At 35.8% G+C, this 20555-nt stretch overlaps 1 protein-coding gene across 1 annotated transcript in view; it reads left to right on the plus strand.

Moving 5' to 3' along the window:
* Positions 1-20555, plus strand: part of VPS8 (vacuolar protein sorting 8 homolog (S. cerevisiae)) — a 188565-nt gene that overhangs the window by 59577 nt on the left and 108433 nt on the right. The window contains exons 21-24 of the mRNA XM_012730291.1: positions 5549-5595; positions 14241-14463; positions 17048-17137; positions 19533-19646. Of these exons, the coding sequence (XP_012585745.1) occupies positions 5549-5595; positions 14241-14463; positions 17048-17137; positions 19533-19646 (474 nt within the window). The remainder of the gene's footprint in view (positions 1-5548; positions 5596-14240; positions 14464-17047; positions 17138-19532; positions 19647-20555) is intronic.

The following is a 20555-nucleotide window of genomic DNA, read 5'->3' on the forward strand; positions in this document are numbered from 1 at the left end:
TTTTTTTTTTTTTTTTAAATCAATGTACATGGATATCTAATAAGAGAGACAGTTTTCTTTGGCCTATTATGGACTGTGCTTTAAGGAAAGGACAAGAGAAATATTTAATTTTTTCTAAATTCTGGAGACCCAAAACTGAGTTATTTCTTTGGTCATCCTGCAAGATTTTGAGACTAAAGGATATATATATATATGTATGTATGTATATATATATATTTATTTTTAAGGGGAATTATCTTAAAGCATATGTTGCTCATTATGCATGGGGCAAATAACAAAAGCACACACAGCATAGGCTAGTTTAAGGGCAAAAGACCGAAGTCTGCATGTAGTTCCTTGATCTGTCAGCATCTCAGAGAGGCATGTATAGATTAGGCCTCTGCTGGAGGGACTGAGTTTTTTGCTTCAAGAGAAGGACTTGTCTTTCTCAGTCTCCCTTTTTTTAAGGTTTTGTGAGAGTATCTGCCTTCCAAGTGAGTTAATTAGGGGATCATCTGAACTTGAGTACCGGCTCCTCAAGGGTTATATACTAGTATTATATATAATGAGTGTCTCATTACTGCTTCCAATGTGTGTGGCCTCCATCAGCACTCTAACTGCAAAGGCAGTGTGGCAAGTTGGTTTTTGGGGGCTGAGGTCTGGTTGCCTCAACTTTCTCCTTATAGGTTTACCCCTCCCCCCAGCCACAGTGAGGCTGGCTCTGGCCATGGCTACCTGGAGCCAACAAGCCTTCTAGCCTGCTCTCATCTGAGTGCAGGATGACTGGGCTTTCCCCTCTTTTCTACCTGATTCTAGGATCCTAAATGGACCAATCTGGTGTAAGCTAAATTGACCAATCAGGTTTTGAGCTCACTTCATTATTTGTTAATTATTTGTAATAGAAAACAAGCTGATTGGTGTTAAATGGTCCAATCAGGCATATAGGATGGGGGACACTAATGGGGATGTAAATCAGAGCAAGAGTCAGCTTGAGGTACTGTACAAGTTAGTCTTTGAAAATAAAGGCTAACTGTTGTTGGACCACCTTCAAAGAAGTTAGCAACCTTTCTTGAAGAGGAAGCATTCATCAGACTGCCATCAAAGGAGTCTGCTCTCAGCCTCTGAAGAGAGACATGCAACAAGCAGTTGACCTCTCTGGGACCCACCAGACCTTCAGAGACTTCTAGACCTCCACACCCCCATAGACCTTCAGGAGACTCGGCTTCTGAACCTGCCTCTGTCCCTGCCTCTGACATCTCCTGCAAGGAGCACTGTTGGCTTTGGGCCCACCTTCTCAAAGAGCTGACCACAGCCCCTGGCTCTCTGGTACCACTTCCTGGTGTTGCTGATTCCATCATTGTCTGGTCCAGCACCCAGCCCAGACTTTAAACTGTTGCTGTGTGATGCTTTTATGAGTGGCCTTTTTGGGGGGTTTCTGGACACTTCTGATGCTATCTATATTGAGAAAGCCAGTCACTTGTGGCCTCAGAATTTTTTTCCTTTTTCTGCTCTCTTGCATCTTAATTAAATCCCACTGTTATTGGACCCTGAGACTGAATTGTCTTGCAGTGGTGCATGTGGGTGAGAACTCACCATGCCCTGTCCCTGGCACTGTTTGAGCACTGTTTTAAGAGTCTTTAGCACTGTTTCAGAACTGTCTCAATACAAGAAGAGTGTAAGAGTGACCACATTCACTGCTCCTAGTATGGGAATTGGTGAAAGTTCTGATTGTTGTAGGCCTCCTCTGACATCTCTTTAGTGGAACCTATTACTTGGAAGTGTAGGTGGAAATCCATCATATCTGCTGGCACCATGGGGGAGGAGGAGGAGGGTTTGTTACTGGCTTGTAGGATTGACTTTCTATAGCTTTCTTTGATACTGCCCTGGTATGGGAGTGAAGACTGGGGTTCCTTTTTACACAGGGGGCAGAGTGGGGAGAGAGGAATGAATGAAGGAAGGGAGAAGGGAGGGAGGGAAATTGGCATACGTGATTATGGAGTTTGGAAATTGAAAGTTTCAGGACATTGAGTGTTCTTTGTAGAAAAGATTTTAATTATAAATGCTATTTCTTTAATAGATTATCCATTTTGCCTATTTCTTCTTTAGTGAGCTTTGTCATTTTGTATATTTAAAGAAATCTGGCCATTTCATCTCTCAAATTTATTGACTAGAATTTGCTCATGACAATTTTTCATCTTTTTTTTTTACAAAAGATAAATCTACAGTAATATCATCTCTGTCCTTTTTTATTTTGTTGATTTCTAATTTAATTACATTGTGATTAGAGAATATACTCTGTATGATAGGAATCTTTTAAAATTTAAAACTTGGTTTATAGCCTAAGTATATTATCTATCTTGGTTAATGTTCTGTATACTTTAGGGGAAAAAAATGTGTCTTTTGCTGCTGTTAGATGGAATGTTCTAAAAATGTCAATTTATAGACTTATTTAAGGCTTTAAAGTCATATGTGACACTTTTTTCATTATTACTTTTTTCATTATTGTCTTTATATAATTTCAACCTTGATTGAAGGTTAGGGTTGGAAGTATTCCCTCTCTAAAGAATTTCAGTGAAAATTCCTATTGACATCTTTATTTTTTTTAATATGTGATTACCTTCCAGTTTTATTATATAGTGATCAGATAATACCGATGTACTAATACTACTTAATGGAATTTATATTTCTTTATGGCCACTATTTGGTTAGTTTTCATTAGTATTCTGTGAACACTTAATGTTCTTTGTGTGTTTTCACAGAAAGATAGTTATCAGAATTTTAAAATTTACTGTTAGATCTTCTTAATCCTTACCTTCTCTATTTCTTTGGATATTATTTCCTACTATGATTTAAAATAACCTATCTTTTCCTTTTTCTCTTTCAACTCCTCTTTCATCACCAGATTTTATCAGTTATCTTAGTGTTGATTTTTTAATGTTAAATATTTTTTGTTTTATATTTTAATTGTGAATTTTAAAGATTATATTTTCACTGCCAACTTATAGATGAGGTCAGTGAATCTTTACTTCATACTTCCTTTTTTCTTTCTCCCATTTTGTCATAATATAAATCTTTCCCTCTCTGTCAGAGGGTGTCTTTTTTTCATCCCATTTTATATGTTTTTTTAGGCTTATTATTGTAGGTGATTGTAGCTAATGTTTATCACCAGCTTTTGCTAGTTTCTGCAGTCATTTTTTGGTTACTGAAGCAGTTTCTTCAGGACAGACTCATGAGAACAATATTTTTTGAGTTGTTATATCTTCAAATTGCTAGTCACTAACTTTTTTTTTAAAGATTTATTTATTTGTACATACAGAACTGGGGTACAGGCCAGAAGCTCAGGGGCGGCGAGAGGCTTCACCAGAGACAGAGTGGGGAACAGAACAGGCAGATGGACGAAGTACACTGCTGAGGGGAGCAGCGGGTGGGTCAGGAGAGGTCTGCCACGCCATGTGGTCATCTCCAGGGCAGGCGGGAATCAAACTCATGCGGAAGCGGCTTTAGATTCTCAGTGCTGTGCTTTAACCCGCTGCGCCACCAGGGAGGGCCTGCTAGTCACTAACTTTTATATTGAAAACCTTTTTGGCTTTTCTTAAGGATGATAAAAGTATTTTTCCATTGTCATATTGCATTGAAATCTTAGACTAGCCAGACTTCCCCCTTATAATTGATTAATACCTTTTTTTTTCTTTTCTAACTGCTGCTTTATTTTTGTAATCCAGTAACTTGGCTACATTCGGTCTTGGTGTAATCATTCTAAAGCCATTTTTTTCCCTGGCAATATGATGTGCTTTTTTTAAAGTTAGATTACACTGTTGACTTTTATCTTCAATTCCATTGTTTTCATTTTCTTGTTCAGGGATTCCAGTTACACATATGTTGATGTTTTTTTCTTTCTTTTCCTTCCTCTGCCATCCCCTTTTTCTCCTTCTCTCCTCTTTCTCTTCTTTTTCTTCTTACATACCACCAAAATTTTCATCTGCCACCCATTTCTCTGTAGGTTTGATCTTGCTCATTGATAGCTTTATTGCTAAATAAAATGTTTCCTATCTTTTTCATCATCAGTGTTGCATTAAGTAGCAAGAATCACACATTCCTTTTTAAATTCTTTATTGTATTGATGTCTGTGACTGAGTGCTTTTCTGAGTTTTAAACCTCAGTGGCCAGTTCTGAGTTTGGATTTGTTTCTATCTTCTGACCTTATCACAAATGCTAGTTTTCCTCAAGTCCATTGTTTAGGACAATTTTATTCATATACATTGTTTCCTCTCATGACTTAGAATAGATGTTTCAGATTACTATATTTATTGAACTCGGTGTCTTGTTATTGAACTTCTAAGATGTTTCTCTAATATATCATAGCCCAGACTACTCTTCACTTCTTCCTTTGGACATCTTCCCTCTTCTCTATCTCATTTTGTGACATCTTCATTCAGCTATCAGACTAGGAATTTAGGAGTCATTATAGACTCCTCTCTATGCCTTCCAAGCCACAACCAATCTGTTACCCAGCTCTACAGTTTTATTTGATAAATATAATTCTAGTATTGGGGTGTGATGACCAAAGAAAACAGATGTATGGGTTAGCGATAATCATGTATTTCTTTCAGGATTGTGGGTCCTCCTTATATTTCTCCCTTTTACATAATAGGGGTCCCTTGGTCTTGTTTTTGTCAAAGCAGTGCTACTATGGGGTATTCTCCAGTTCACGGTGTCTTTTTCCCTTCTGATGAAATTATTCTTCCTAAAACCTAGATCCTCTATGATTTTTTTTATAGCAAATCATTTCTCTGTAGCTAGCAGAACATGAAAGAATACTCCTGAAATGTGATGCTTAGTTCCTTAACAGTTTTCAGTAACAACAAACTGTTGCTTCCTTTGTAAATGGTTTCTCTTGAAAAAGGCCAAAATTATAGGTTGTCATTCACTTGATGTGAGTACATACAAGATGAATGTTAAGCAATCAATATATTCTGAAACTGAGAAGTTATATCAACCTTAAAATAATTGGCTTGAAGGATTGTGACAAAATATGAACACCCTTGATGACCTGAGCCTCCAGTAACACCCATGGTATCCTATTATCAATTTGATGTATTTTTTGGGTAATTTTTCTTGAGAACATTGTGAGATCAGAACGTATTTTTCATCTAATGTTTGTTGTTCTGTTGTAAAAAGCTTTGTAAATGTTTAATAGCTACATAATATCTTAGTTAAATAGTAAATTTCCTTAATTGGTTTCTCATCTTGTGTATTACATTCCAGTTTCTTTTGTCCTCCTCCTGCTGCTGCTTCTGTTATAGAGCAGAAGTGAAAACTTTACTGCATTACATTTTTTCTTAAATATACTTAGGGTAACTATCCAGATAGAGTTACTGGTTAAAACTGTTTCCTCATTTTTAAAGACTTTGACACATAGTGCCAACTTGCTTATCAAAAGCATGGTATAATGCTATATTCTCCCATCAAGCTGATAATATCTTATGCAAACCACTTTTACAAATGTTTTGTGCCTAGCGAGGGGGCCCCTGGATAGTTAGTGCTGATGCTGTCTTTGGTTTGTTTACAGGATATGGTGCCCATCATAGTTGATTACTGTCTTCTGCTACAGAGAAAGTAAGTATACATTGCCTGTCAGATTTAATTATTTTGAACCCAGGTTGCTTCTTGGTTCTATTATAATTTACTGCTAAGAATTTTATAAATTTGACTGGATAGGTTCTTAAAGGAATTTTAATTTATAAGAATTTCATTCTTGAACAATTTTTAGTCTATTTATCTAACAAAAACAATGTTAACAAGATAAGTATTTCATGTGTATCATCTGTATATTTGTGTGGCAAATAGTGGTGGAGGAAATAGCTAACAAAAGACCAATACTACTGTAAGACCTTAAAAGTAAAAGTGTATCATTCATGTGCTATGTATATATTCTTATTAGCTGTTTCTAAAACACAGTATTTCGTACTACTTCCCCAGAAGGTCAAAATTCATTGTGTTTCTGCAATCTTGGCCTTTAAAGCCTTTTAAAAGAATTTAGTATTGGGCCTTCCTGATGGCACAGGGGTTAAGTCACAGCATTATAAGATGTCACCAGCCATTGTGGCATGAGTTTGATCTGTATCTCACCCGATGCTCCCCTCAGCAGTCTATTTCAGTAGATCCACCTGTTCTGCTCCCTACTCTGTCTCAGATGAATCCTCTTACCTCCCACACCTCCGGCCTATACCTCAGTTCTTGTGTATATAAATAAATAAATCTTAAAAAAAAAAGAAAAGAAAAGAAAAGAATTCAGTTGTTACCAAACTCTTAAGTGGTGGTTTAAATTGTATCAGTTAACCAACCTGTTCTAGTTTACAGTTTTTTTACACTTTTATACTAGCTGACTCCTTGCAATACCAGGTATTGTTCTCAAAAACCTTTACAATATTTTATAATATTTTTATTTTAATTTTTATAATAACTTAGCTAATTTTTATAGCAGTAAGGTATAGGCATTATCTTCTTTTCACACGGGGAGTTGTAGAGGCAGAAAGTGATTAAATAACTTGTCAAAGCTTACTTTTCCTTTAAATAGCAAAATTGAAATTCAGATACAGGCAGTGTAGCTTTTGTGCTCTTGTTCTTAACCACTAGCTTATACCCTTTCTTGAGTGATGGTGAATAAATGTGAGGAACCATTGCAGATATCCCCAAATCTTATATAACATTCATTTGGCTCTTGAATTTATGTGTTTAAATAATCGGAATCATATAAGATTGGATCATTCTTTGAAATATCAGTAAAGAGGGTAGCTGTTTGCTGTGTCAGAACTAAGAGTAAGTAATGAATAGCCACGCCTGCTTACATGGGGCTCACATTCATTCCAGTGTTTGAGCTGTAATTTTATATTTAATTATTCAGTGGACTGTTGTATTCATGGTTTGGATGTTGTTAAAAACATAGCTTAATGTTACACGTTGTCTTTTTTTTTTTTTTTTAAGATTTACTTATGCATACAGAGTTGGGGTACAGGCCAGAGGTGCAGTGGCAGTGAGAGGATTCACCAGAGGCAGAGTTGGGAACAGAACAGGCCAACTGACGAAGTACGCTGTTGAGGGGAGCAGCAGGTGGTTCAGGAGAGGTCTGCTGTGCCATATGGGTCACCTCCGGGGCGGGATTGAACTCATGCTGAAGTGACTTTAGCGTCTTAGTGCTGCGCTTTAACCCGCTGTGCCACCAGGAAGAGCCCAACATTGTCCTTTTTTTTTTTTTTTTTTAAGATTTATTTATTTATACAGAACTGGGGTACAGGCCAGAGATACGGAGGGTGAGAGGATTCACCAGGAACAGAGTGGGAGCAGAACAGGCAGATCTACGAAGTACACTGCTGAGGGGAGCAGCGGGCGGGTCAGGAAAGGTCTGCCATGCCATGTGGCTTAAGCTTCTCAGTGCAGTGCTTTAACCCGCTGCGCCACCAGGGAGGGCCCACATTGTCTTTTTTATGAGAACTTGAGAACCTGTTAGTGCTAGAAATACCTTTGTGTATTCTGAATGCTAGTTCCATTACAGCTTGTACACAGTGAATTGTATAGCTAATGGCTATTTTCTGGAAAACTTATTGCTATATATTTATATATCTACATATATGAACCACATTATAGATTTTCTTCATTTTTTTCTTTTCCCACTTCCTTGTTATTCATCTGGTATTTTTTAAAACAATGTCAATGCTTATGGCTCAGTTTCACATATTATTTCGTTTATTCTTTATAATTGCAGTATAAGATAGGTAGAAATTCTATATTCATGTTCATATGAAAAAATTGAATTGGAAAAATGTTCCTAATTCTAGTAACTACTGGAGTCAGCACAAATCTTCAAATTGAAATAGTTCCAAATGAGGCAGAGTACCTAAAGGACTAGATTTTGTGCAGAATAAGAAGTTTAATCTTTAAAAAATGGATTATTTGGGCTTCCCTGGTGGCTCAGGGGGTTAAAACGCAGCAATATGAAGCTATCCACAGCCATTGCAGCATGAGTTGGATCCCCGGCCACGGAGCTGACCCACATGGTGTGGCAGACCTCATCTGTCCCTCCTGCTTCCTTCAGCAGTGTATTGCAGTCATTCTATCTGTTCTGTTCCCCATACTATCTCTGGCGAATCCTCTCATCCCCTGCACTTCTGCCCTATACCTCAGTTCTTGTATGTGTAAATAAATAAATCTTTTAAAAAATAAAATGGATTATTCCTACCTAAATTGGTACCTGTCATAAAGTTTGTCAATACCTAAAGGATGGATTGATGAAATAATTCTGTCTCCAGGTTTGCAGAATAACAGGTGACCATTTTCTTGAATGCTTAAATACTCTCACAGTGGTTGAAAGTTGAAATAACCCTGCTAGCAGCTTAAGATGAAGGATTATAGGGAAATAGAAAAATATTCTTTCTTACAGAAAAATTTGTGTTATTCCCAAAATTGTTGGCGATAAATTGTCCTTTTTTATATAATTTGAAAATGAAGTATTTCCAACTTTATTTAATCTATTGATCGACTAAATAGGCACCAATTTACTCATTAAATCATAGTATATGACATAGAAGATAAAGCCTGGTCTATATTTTCAGCTGATAAGGATGTTTATTATTTCTTCATTTTTAGCAACTTTACTTGCTTTAAATTTTTTCCCCACTCTGCACATTTTCTTCTAGGCTATGTTAGAAGCAAAAACAGTATTGTTGGAGAGCTCAGAGAGAATTTTCAGTCATACAGAATTCCTGAATGTAGGAAGGGAGATTTCCAGGGTCCTTTTTCAGACTCATCCTGGTTCATTTTGCAGCTCTTACCTGCCAACCTCCTGCTCTCTGGGATGCATTTACACATGTACTCCCTAGATCAAGGGCATGGACATTTTTCCTAACTTTAGTGCAAACAGTCTGGCTTCCTTCTCTCTCAATTCCATTTCCAAAAGCTAAAGACCAGATTGTGCTAGATCCTACTTTTGCTAGTGTGTTCTTACTCTATTTTTTCTTACTTTCCCTACTTTTTATACACTATAAATACTGGTTCCAATGTTCCCTCTTGTTTTCCAGATTTTGTGCTCTTGTGCTTGCTAACTTCTCAAAATACTGACTTTTCCTTTTCATCACAACATTAAGATCCTATATATGGGCTTCTGTTCGGGAGAATGTTGAAAGTCAGATTATTGAAAGTCAAATAGACTTCAATTAACTTCTGATTCTTTGTTTGTAGGACAACTTTTAGTCTTTCTCCATTTCAAGTATGCATGATTAAAAATGTATTAGCTGAAAAAGTCCATGTTTACTTAAACAGTTCAGTGTAAATTACTGTTAAGTGGTAGTTTTTATAATCTTATCTTGCAGTTGCCATAAAAAGATAAAATAAGGTCAATTTCCTTTGCTAAATTGAAGTCAAGAGATTGTAAAGATGTATGTAGCTTTGTTCCAGTATCTTTCTTCTTCAACTGGATATTTTATATAACTCTTTTCTTTGACATTTGAGTCCATTCACATCTAGGGTTTTCTTTCTACATTTCAAACTTTCAAAGTATATTATAGCATTAACACTGCTTTAAGGAATGTTCAGATCCTGCATAACACAAATGCAGTCTTCCAAAGTCTAATCTAAACCTAGTACTCAGCCAACTTCAGGTAACTTCTTCCTGCATGATCACTTAGACACTCATTCTGGCCCCAGATAACACATATATTAATAGCATTTGATTGGACACACTCTTTTATTGTTAGTCCTCATTATCTTCACAATTTGTTTACATTGGTCAAATTCTAAACACAATGCATATTCTGAAACTAATTTTAACACAATATCACACACATGATTATACCATAGTCACTATTACATTATAGCCTTATAATTCATAGAACCCCACACCCACGTGTAATATTAATTGAATTAGTGGTTCATTATATATGTATTCATACATAAGAATTCTTTCATGATGTGAAATCCTTTTTTATGCCATAAAATATGACAGGAGCTGCATTTCTTTTTCTTTGTAGGGAATATAGATCAATGTGTTATGAGTATCTGGTTGGGTTAAAATTTGTCCATACAGTCTTTTCGTGAATTATTTAAAATTCAAAATACAGGAAATTCTTTTATATTTTTTTTTGAAGGAATACTTTGTTTTCAGATTTGGTCTGTGTCCTATAATTTTATTGTCAGGTAGTATGTGTTGTTTTCAGTGTTAGACAAAAGATTTTTGTTGGACATTTATTCATTGGTTGTTTTGCCTATATGACAGTAGTCATGCTTTCAGTTTATTTGAAAATGTTTTGATACTTGAACCATAATTATAATTTTAAATATTTTTAAATATAGGTGCTTTATGATTATGCTTGAACTATATCTTAGTAAGGTTGTTATAAAACAGAGACTGTTTAGAGGATCTGACCACATAGAGTTTATAACACTAGAAGCAAATTATCTAAAGAGTAGCAATCATTAAAATGACTAGAATCATACAATTAGAATATATATCTTAATATATATTTAATATAGGTTGTTACTAAATATATGAAATACATAATATTTCAGTTAAAATAAATGTGAACCTGAAGTGATCTTTTGATAGCCAAAATATGTGTTCAATCGTGGTGCCCAATATCAGGTGTTTTTTTTTTTTTTAAAGATTTTAAAATTTATTTATGCATACAGAACTGAAGTACAAGCCAGAGGTGCAGAAGCAGTGAGAGGTTCACCAGAGAAAGAATGAGGTGCAGGACAGGCAGATGGATGAAGTAACACTGCTGAGGGGAACAGCGAGAGGGTCAGGAAAGGTCTGTTGCACCATGTGGGTCACCTCCGGCCAGGGATCAAACTCGCACTGAAGTGGCCACAGCCAGCTTGCAGTGCTGCGTCCTTACCCATTGCGCCAACAGGGAGGGTCAACATCAGGTTTATAATTTGAGAAACAGATCTTCATTTTCAAGCATAGCTGAAGAACTGGGTGTTTTGAATACTGTTTTATTGATAAGGGTATGTGAAATATTTTAATTTCAAAGTGTGTGGGGAGGGCAAGGTACCATGTCTTTTTTACTTCATACCAGCTATATTGAAATATAATTCATATACCATAAAATTAAAATTTAGTATTCACAGAGTTACAGTCATTATCCCAATTAAGCCATGTCTTTTTATTTATTTATTTATTTGTGCCTATAGAACTGGGGTACAGGCCAGAGATGCAGGGCCGGTGAGAGGATTCACCAGAGACAGAGTGGGGAGCAGCACAGGCAGATCCACGAAGTACACTGCTGAGGGGAGCAGTGGGTGGGTCAGGAGAGGTCTGCCGCGCCATGTGGTCACCTCCGGGGCAGGCAGGTGGAGATTGAACTCATGCTGAAGTGGCTTTAGCTTCTCAGTGCTGTGCTTTAACCTGCTGAGCCACCAGGGAGGGCCAAGCCATGTCTTTTTTAAAGGAAAACTTTACAAACTGTAATACATATGTCAGAAAGGAGAGCTTTTTGAACATAATTTCTTAAAGTTTCTTTGAACTTTCACATTTTTTCAAATAAAGAGATCAACCCAAATCAACTTTGAGTTTATTAAATGCCACTTATATTTAGTGGGGGTGTATTTAATTGGTCTGGCTATATATTCACTATAGACTTGCAAATAATAGGATTTTTATGTTCCAGCTCCTTTCAGTCTCTGAATTTGTAATTATCTCATAATCAAAGCTGAGTTCTTTGCATTTTTTAAATTAAAAAATTGATAATGTGCAAAGTGAATTTAGTAATTTCGTCTATCAGTTTAAAGTTATGAATGATAAGTTCCAAGTAATATCTTTAATGTATTAATAACATAAAATGAAATTCTATCAAAAGAAGACCTCTGTGATGGCCCTCTATTATTCAGAATAGATTTTCTATTATTCTATCAGGAGATAAAGTTTGAAATGATAAGTAGCAATTTTGAGGTTTTCCCTTCCAAGAGAAAAAGTCAGCCGCCTGAAAGTATATGATGCCTAAATATAGAAAGAAACACAAGAGCTAAAAAAGTTTTCTTATTTTTTCCCCTCCTTTCTTCCCCACTGTGCTAATTAATATTCTTCTAGTGTAATGTCAACATATCTTAGGATTTTGTTTCATTTTTATTTCAAGATAGAGGCACAGATATGAGTTGCAGAATTTTATTTTTCTTGTGTCTTTATTGGAACCTCTGACTGGTTAAGAAAAGTATAACATTTTACCATTAATCTCACCAGCATTGCATGCTGCTATTTGTCATAGGTGCGCCTTGTTGGTCAACTCTTTTGCTCTGTTTACTGAATTTTTAGCTCTTTAATTCTCTTCCTATAGCTTTTTGTGCTAAACTAAAATATATAATTATCTTTCCTAGCATGTTGTTTTTAACAACACACTACAGAGCACAAGAGCTAGCAAATAGGACATTTTCTTTAAATTCGTTAGTTTGTTACTCTTAATCTTTCTTGCTGTAAAGCTTCATTAATCTCAGTTTCTTTTGCCTGACTAGTAATTGGTAATCACAAAAATGTGATGAACTATTGATTGAAATGAAGCTAACAAGGAAAATGCTGATAAATATGAAGCAAAGGGGAAAATGATGCAAAAATTACATTTGTGGATATAAGGAAAAAGTAAATGGATATGGATTTTCCCTCCAGGATATTGCAAATACTGTTGATTAAAAAGTGGCATGTGGTTCTGGTGCCAGTTGTAGCCACTCCCATTTATCATCTGCCCGTTACCATAGCTTCAGATGAGGCAAGACCCCTCTCCCATTGCATTTCTTTCAAAATCTTCCTTGACGTGGAACTTGTCATAAAAACCACTTAGCCCTTTTCACAGTTGACATGAATCACATATAAAAAGGTTAAATTGTTAGTAAGCAATAAATAAAAATCCTAACAAGTAGATAGAATTAGCACACTTTTTTTGTATTAAAAAAAGGAAAGAATGAATCAGTGAATGATATAAGACAAATGCAATATAGGAATAGAAAGAAGGAAAACATTTGATTTTTTCAGTTATCAAAGAATTGAGAATAATATTATTTAATTTATACTTGTTAGATCATCTGGAAAAGATACACAATTATCTAGTGAAACTGGTATAATTACTCATTAGTGGTGGCAATATAAATTGGTATTGTGATGCTCTTAGAAGGTAATTTGGTGATACAGATTTTTTCATCTTTTGACTTAAGATAAGTTTCTAAAAATAGAATGAATAAGGAATTAAACCCTCAAAATGGGAAAGACTGTATCTGTAGATGTTTACTGTAACTTCACTCATGCTAGTAAAATATTGGAAATAAGTGATATATGCAATGCTGCCAGCATAGTAAGTAAATTCTGATGTTTCACAATGGATACAGTGGTCATTTTAAAAAATAGGTGGCCATTTAAAACAATATTTATTATATGCCATGTGAAAACAATTCAGAATTATATCTGTCATGAGTATAACTAACTTTAATATTATTTGTTGACTGCTTACAGAAGAATAATGAGCTAAAATTATTGTGGTGGCATTTTGATTAATTTAAAATTTTTGTTCTCAACAAAATTGTTTTCAGACACATTTTGTTTTTAAAATACTGAACATTTTCTTCTTTGGGGATTAAAGGGTAAGAGCTAGATAAAAGAGCAAATTGACTGCAGATCAGTTGGGAATGTTTAGGTATCAGGAAAGGGGAAAGAGCACATTATGATTAGTCCTTTATAATTTTTTAAAGCGTCAGTTATTTGTTTTACCCCACTGTATCTGTTACACATCTCCAAATACATGATGCCACACCATGCCTACCACCAAAGCCCCGTAACCCTTCCTATCTCCTCTCGCTCTGGTGGTCTCAGTTGTGCAGTTTTATTTTTAGGGTTTGCTTGATTTATTTCCTATTTCAAGTCCACCATACCCCGTGTTCCCATGTTAGTCTGTCTTTAAAAAGCAGTGTGCCATAGCAGATTCAACTAAGGATTTAAGCTAGAAGACTAAGTTCAAGGTCTGACTCTGTTACCTGTAAGCTCCATGGCTATTAGCAAATAATTTTGACTTTTTCAACTTTGCTTAGCTGTACAAAAAAAGAATGTATTAGGAAAATTCAGATGGTATATATAAAAAAGATGTTATAATATATTAAGTTCTAGGTGACTATTGTTACTTTTTAAATAAAGAGTTAGTGAAAAATCTGAAAAAGATGAGATATACTTAGCCAACTGAATTTAATGAATGGAATGTTCCTGAAAGTATTTTTTCCCTTTTCTGTTATAGGGATCTTTTATTTAGCCAGATGTATGACAAATTAAGTGAGAATTCAGTGGCCAAAGGAGTGTTTTTGGAGTGCCTTGAACCATATATTTTAAGTGATAAATTGGTGGGGATCACACCCCAGGTAATGAAAGACTTGATTGTTCATTTTCAAGATAAAAAACTAATGGAAAATGTGGAAGCCCTCATTGTACATATGGATATCACCAGTTTAGACATTCAGCAGGTGAGTTTATTCATAATCTGCTAATTTACGGAATAAACATATAGTTTCTTTATTGATTGTATTTCTCTTACTCTGCCTTCTGTCTACCCCAGTTATTTATTACACACTTTTGGTAAGCTATAAATTGGTTTGTCAGTATATTTCTTAAGACTGGTGAAAGCTAAATTATGAATCTGGCAAGTCAGGAGTCTTCAGTTTCCTTAACGTCCCCCATAGCTAGCTCCTAGCATTGCTTTTTGACTGATTCTTCTTCGCCTTTTGTTTATTCACTACTAGTTTTTATCCTGCAAGGGAATTTCAACTGAGTACTTTTGCACGAATAGAGTATTTTTACTTTTAAGAGTATGATGTCCTTGTTTTCAAAAAGTTCGATTATAAGTCCAGGTAATTTTTATAGATGGCATTTGTAGTGCAGAACATAGTATATGAAGCAAATTAAGGATGTCTTAGCATGATCAATCCACCCATTGTTTGATAATGTGCCCCCAGCATATATGAGGTCTCCATAATAAGCTTCCTGTCCTACATTGAGGTTCAGTATGTATTCTGGCCTAAGACACATCACAGTTTTAACTCTTTAGTTTTACATTAGACCCAATGCAGTGCTTGCTACTCCATCTCACTCTGCCCAGTTACAATCAGATTTCTTGAAAGCATTACCTAGTTTACGCTCTCCATTTTTTTCAATACCCAGATAAAACTTCAACCTTGCTTCCACTAGAGTCAGAAATCACCTCCAAATCCTCTGTATCAAGCAGTATTTTAAATTTTATTCACTTTTTAAACAGCATTCTAGTTTTTATTGTCCTTTTCACAGGCAAGAGTTACCCTCTCATAAGGCCTGCATTTTCAAGAAAAAAAAATAATAAAAAATAAGGCAGAAATATCCAAAAAGCAGATTAAAAGTCAAACGGGCTTTTTGGCCTCAAGAGAGAGGATAATTTAGATTAGCGAATTATTGACAGTTTTCCTGAAGAAGCCTCATTCTGAATAATTAGTAATGTAAAGATCTTGGAAGAGAAGATTGTTTCAGGTAAAAGCAACATCAAATGCAAAACAAACATACATGTACCCACATACAGAGGATAAGTAGCTTGGGTATTAAAGTAACAGATAAAAAGGCAAGTGGATTTGGCGCTTGGTTGAAAGGGAAAGGTAGGCCTTTCAAGGCAAAGTACAAATTTTTTTCACTTTATTCTAAGTATTCTGGGAAATCATTAACAAGTTTTAAGCAAGATCACCCTGACTTATTTTGGCAATAACAGAATTAGGAAGCTAGTGGCCTAATTAGGAGTTGTTCCGTCATGGCCTGAGATGGTAGCTTGAGGAAGAGAGAAGTGAACTGATTTTGGATGTTTTGGAGAGCAAGATAATTTGTTAATGAATTGGATGTGAGGGTGTGAAAAGAAATCATTTATGATATTTACTTTTTAGTTGGAGAAATAGTGTGGATAGTGATTCCTTAAAGACCTCTATGAAAATTGAAGACCAGAGTAGGTCTAAGCATAGGAGACAAAATTAGGAGTTCTGTTTTGTCATTTTGTTCTTAGATAACTACTAGACTTTCAGGTAAGATATCCAGTTGTATGCATGGGTTAAAGAGGAGGTTAGGACTGCAGCTGTGAATGTAAAGGTCTGTAGGGTTGTAGCACTGGCTTAGAGGGAGGATAGTGAGAGAAGAGAAGTTGTTGCCTTTGCCTAAAAAGTCAACTCATTTCCATTTTTCTTTTTACCTCTCTGACTGTTCCTTATTCTGCTTTGCCAACCTCTATTACACTTAAGCATTTTTTCTTGTCACTTTATAATTTATATAGCTCTCGTAGGAACAGAATATAGCATATTCTATCCTTCAGGTCATCTCTATTCCTCCTTCTAAATATTTTCTCTTCATCCCTAAATACATCACATTTTACCCACCTACACACCTTTATCCATATTGCTTCTCTCTGTAGAATCCCCAGTCTCCTTCTCTAGCTTTGGCTCACATATATGATTGCTTTAGGTTCTAACTTAAAATATTGCCCTCAGGGATGGCCTTCTAAATACCCCTGAGTCAGTTTCCTTTATCACACTTGTTATAAATTTATTATTTGTAAGTTGATTATATGTGTAATTGGGTATCTTCCCTAAGTCATAACTCACACACCACTTTGTGCTTCTCTGCTTTTTTGGTGAGTATCCAGATGATGGAAGTTCTGTAGGGGTAGACTAGATCTGGGCTTGTCTTACCTTTCTCCAGTGCCTAGGTGAGGGCCTGACTATCGGTGGTCAATTAATATTTGTAGAACTGTTGACTAAAGGTAAAATGCATGTGGAAAGGGGAAGAATAAAGAAGAAATAAAATTAGACATTGGAGGATGTTTGAAAGTAGTTATTGCTAATTAACAGTACTATTGAATCACAACCACTCTTAGATTGGTATTGTATCTGAGTACTTGAAGTTCAGGTTTTTTTCCAAACAAGGAATAAGGAAAATTAAAGGAGAGATTATGATATTTTACTCATTCTTAAAATTTTAAGGACAGTGATTAGTGATGCTTAATTGGTGAATTATATGGGCAAAACAACTTTTTTGTCTTTACAGATAGTTCTTATGTGTTGGGAAAATCATTTATATGATGCTATGATCTACGTCTACAATAGAGGCATGAATGAATTTATTAGTCCAATGGAGGTAAGGTATTTCCTAACCTTGGTACATATGTAATATTATCTAGTAATATTTCCCCCCTATTCTTCATTCAATTTGAATAGGTTTTTATTTTTCATCCAATGACTTTAAAATTTCTATAAATTTATAAGATGTTCATCCATTTTAATTGGGACTTTAGGGTGCTTTAATTTCACACCCCCTGCTATTGCTTTATTGTTTTTTTAATCTGTAGTAAGTCCTGAAAATAGCAAGAGGTCATTTTTGCTAATAATTGGTTTATTGTTTTTCCAGGTCAAAATTTTGTGACTTTCATTATAGTTTCTTATTCTTCTGCCATTAGAAAGGAACATTAAAAAAGCATTTTAGCTTCTTAAAAAAAAAAAAGCACCTTATTTGTCTCAAAATTTGAGGACAGGGTTGTGGATACAGATAGTGCATTGCTACTCACTTCCTTATTGTAGTGAGTGATAACCTGGTTCAGAAGAGTAGGGCACCTGCTGAAGGTATATTGGCTCCCCCAAAACTACTGATGCATTCAGGATGTAAGGGCGAACAGTGATAGCTGTCACTCCCTTGCTAGCCATGATTGATTCAGCTGTTGTGGCTGGCTAGGTGGGTGTCCCCTTCCTGCCTCACTGCTCCCTGAGCATCCCTGCTCCCTTAGTTGAAGAGAACGGACACCCCAGAATAGAGATGGACTCTTTTTTGGTCAAGAGTATACCAGGAGCTGTGCTCCCCTGCTAGAACCTCCAACAAACTCTCGAGGTCCAAACTATTATTATGTTTAGTATTACTAAATGTTTGATATGTTCAGTATTATTAAATCAGTGGCCATTCTGTGATATTGCTGACTTCTTTAAACCTGCCTACCTGAGTAGGTGAGAATCCATCTAATTCATTACTCTCAGTTTTAGTTGTACCTCTCTTCTTTGGGTCAGTTTCCAAACAGTGCCCTAGCTCTCTTCCATGAGTTTTGATCTCAGTTGTCTGTGTGTCAGGTTTTCTTTACACTTGAACAACTCTCACATGTCTCCTCACTGAGTTCTGTTATATCCCTGTCAGCTGCTTCCTCAGGGAAAACCTTTATTCTTTACACACAGCACTGTTCTCTGTCCCACAACTCAGCCACAATTAGGAAGAATTAATAGGACTTCTAGTTTCTGTCAAAAAATCCTTAAAAACAGATTCTAATTTGAGATATTTTGTTATTATTGCTTTTGAAGTTTAATACGTGCACATTTATACCTGTACATTTCAGATGAACTGTGTTGGGCTGTGGAGGCTGCCTTGTTTATGTTAAGAGTAGTTTTCAAGTTTAATGGTTTTCAGCAGGGGTTTGATACTTGTTATTTAATAGTCATTTGGAGATTTTTAGCAATGGGAGGTTAGATGTAGCCTGTGGTTCCTCTTTTGTAATTCTCTGCCTATAAGGGAATCACTTTGCAGTGCTTAAAAGTTTAGTTATTTCAGTACTAAAAGAGATCTAAATTAAGAAGAGCTGTGGCACCTTTTGCACTTTTCTAGAGTGAAAGAAAGAATTGTCACATTTGAGATTACTGTTAATAGAATCTGAAGTATTTCCTTAATTCTAGTTTTGATTGTTTCTGAAGTACAAATTGTTTGTGCCAAGTGTTTGGAGGAAAACTTTTTCTCTATTTAGATTCTCCAATGGTGGCGGGGAGGGTGGGGGGAGAGGAGTACTGCCAATTAGCTGACAATGAACAGATTAATAAAAAAGATAAGGTTCATTCATCCATGTATTTAGAACATTCAAACTGATTAGCTAGGGTAAATGTTTTATACCAGTTTACTAAAATGTTGCTGGGGGGATGTTGGGGAAGGTTAGAACTTCAATGGAAAACTATGAAAATTTCATTAGGCTTCTGGATAGTGGTGTTGCGGTGTTTGTACATCCCAGGGCTAACAGTCCATTTTCCTTTAAATGGGAAAGTACCTCTGAGGAACACCAGTTTAGTTTTGCCATTAATTTTATTGTATTTTCAGAGATTCTGCTTAATAGATTTTTGGTGGCTGCTGATTGTTCAGATGTTTTCAGTTGAAAAGTCATCTTCATTCCTGTTCTGCTAGACTATTAAACCCTTCACTTGCATACCATTTTTCAAAGATTAAAGCTTCTTCAGGAACTTAAGGGTGCTAGAAATTATTTTTCCACAAAGATCTTCATCTAACTAGTATTTATTAGTTTGTTTTTTAGTGAGAAATTTGACAATGATTGTTTAGCAGTGATCCTTGCAAAAACAGTTTATAGTTACATTAAGAGTGTTTATATTAATCTCAGTAGTGAATGACTAATAATTTAGAGAAAGGTGATTAATAGCATAAGGATTTTGAGTTATCTTTTTAAAAATATTCTTTACTTTAAATAATGGTGATTTTCCTGTTAATTTTAATACAGAAACTTTTCAGAGTCATTGCTCCTCCTCTGAATGCAGGAAAAACACTAACAGGTATTTTTTTCCTCTTTTTTTATATTTTAAGATATTATTTAAGCATCATAAAATTCACCAAGGTTATATGCACAGTGTAAATGTGATAATCATGGGCCCTCCCTGGTGGCACAGCAGTTAAAGCACAGCTCTAAGAAGCTAATGCCACTTCAGCACGAGTTTGATCCCCAGCCCCGTAGGTGATCCACATGGCATGGCAGACCTCTCCTGACTCGCCCGCTGCTCCCCTCAGCAGTATATTTCGTCAATCTGCTTGTTCTATACTCCACGCTGTCTCAAGTGAAGTTTCATTCTGCCCTGGTATCTCTGGCCTATACCCCAGTTCTGTATACATAAATAAATAAATATTTTTAAAAATTTGATAATATATATAATACAAATATATAATGCATATTATACCTGCCACCATAGTCAGCCTCTAGAAGGAATTATGTATTTTCTTCACCTAAGACATTTCCTTGTACCTCTTTGTACTCTGTTCTTTCCCCCACAGTCCCATGTCCAAGCAATAACAGATCTATTTTCTATTGCTCAATTTCATGTAAATGGAATTTACATGTGTAATCTTTGGTAATCTCTCTCTCTCTTTCTCTTAGTCAAATGTTTTTGAGGTTCATTCATGCCTTTGAAAGTACTAATATTCCATTACATTTACTTCTTAATGGTATTCCATGGATCAACATACTGTCATTTGTTTACTTACCAACTGATGGACATTAAGTCCTTCCAATTTTGAACTATCATTAGAAGTGTTGCTATAGTTGGGGCCCTCCCTGGTGGTGCAGCGGGTTAAAGCACTGCACTGGGAAGCTAAAGCCACTTCCACATGAGTTCGATTCCCACCTGCCCCGGAGGTGACCACATGGCGTGGCAGACCTCTCCTGGCCCTCCTGCTGCTCCCCTCAGCAGTGTACTTCATCGATCTGCCTGTTCTGCTCCCCACTCTGTCTCTGGTGAAGCCTCTCACGGCC

The sequence above is a fragment of the Condylura cristata genome, unplaced genomic scaffold, assembly GCF_000260355.1.
Source record: "Condylura cristata isolate star-nosed mole 26May11 unplaced genomic scaffold, ConCri1.0 scaffold00003, whole genome shotgun sequence".
Lineage (NCBI taxonomy): Eukaryota > Metazoa > Chordata > Mammalia > Eulipotyphla > Talpidae > Condylura > Condylura cristata.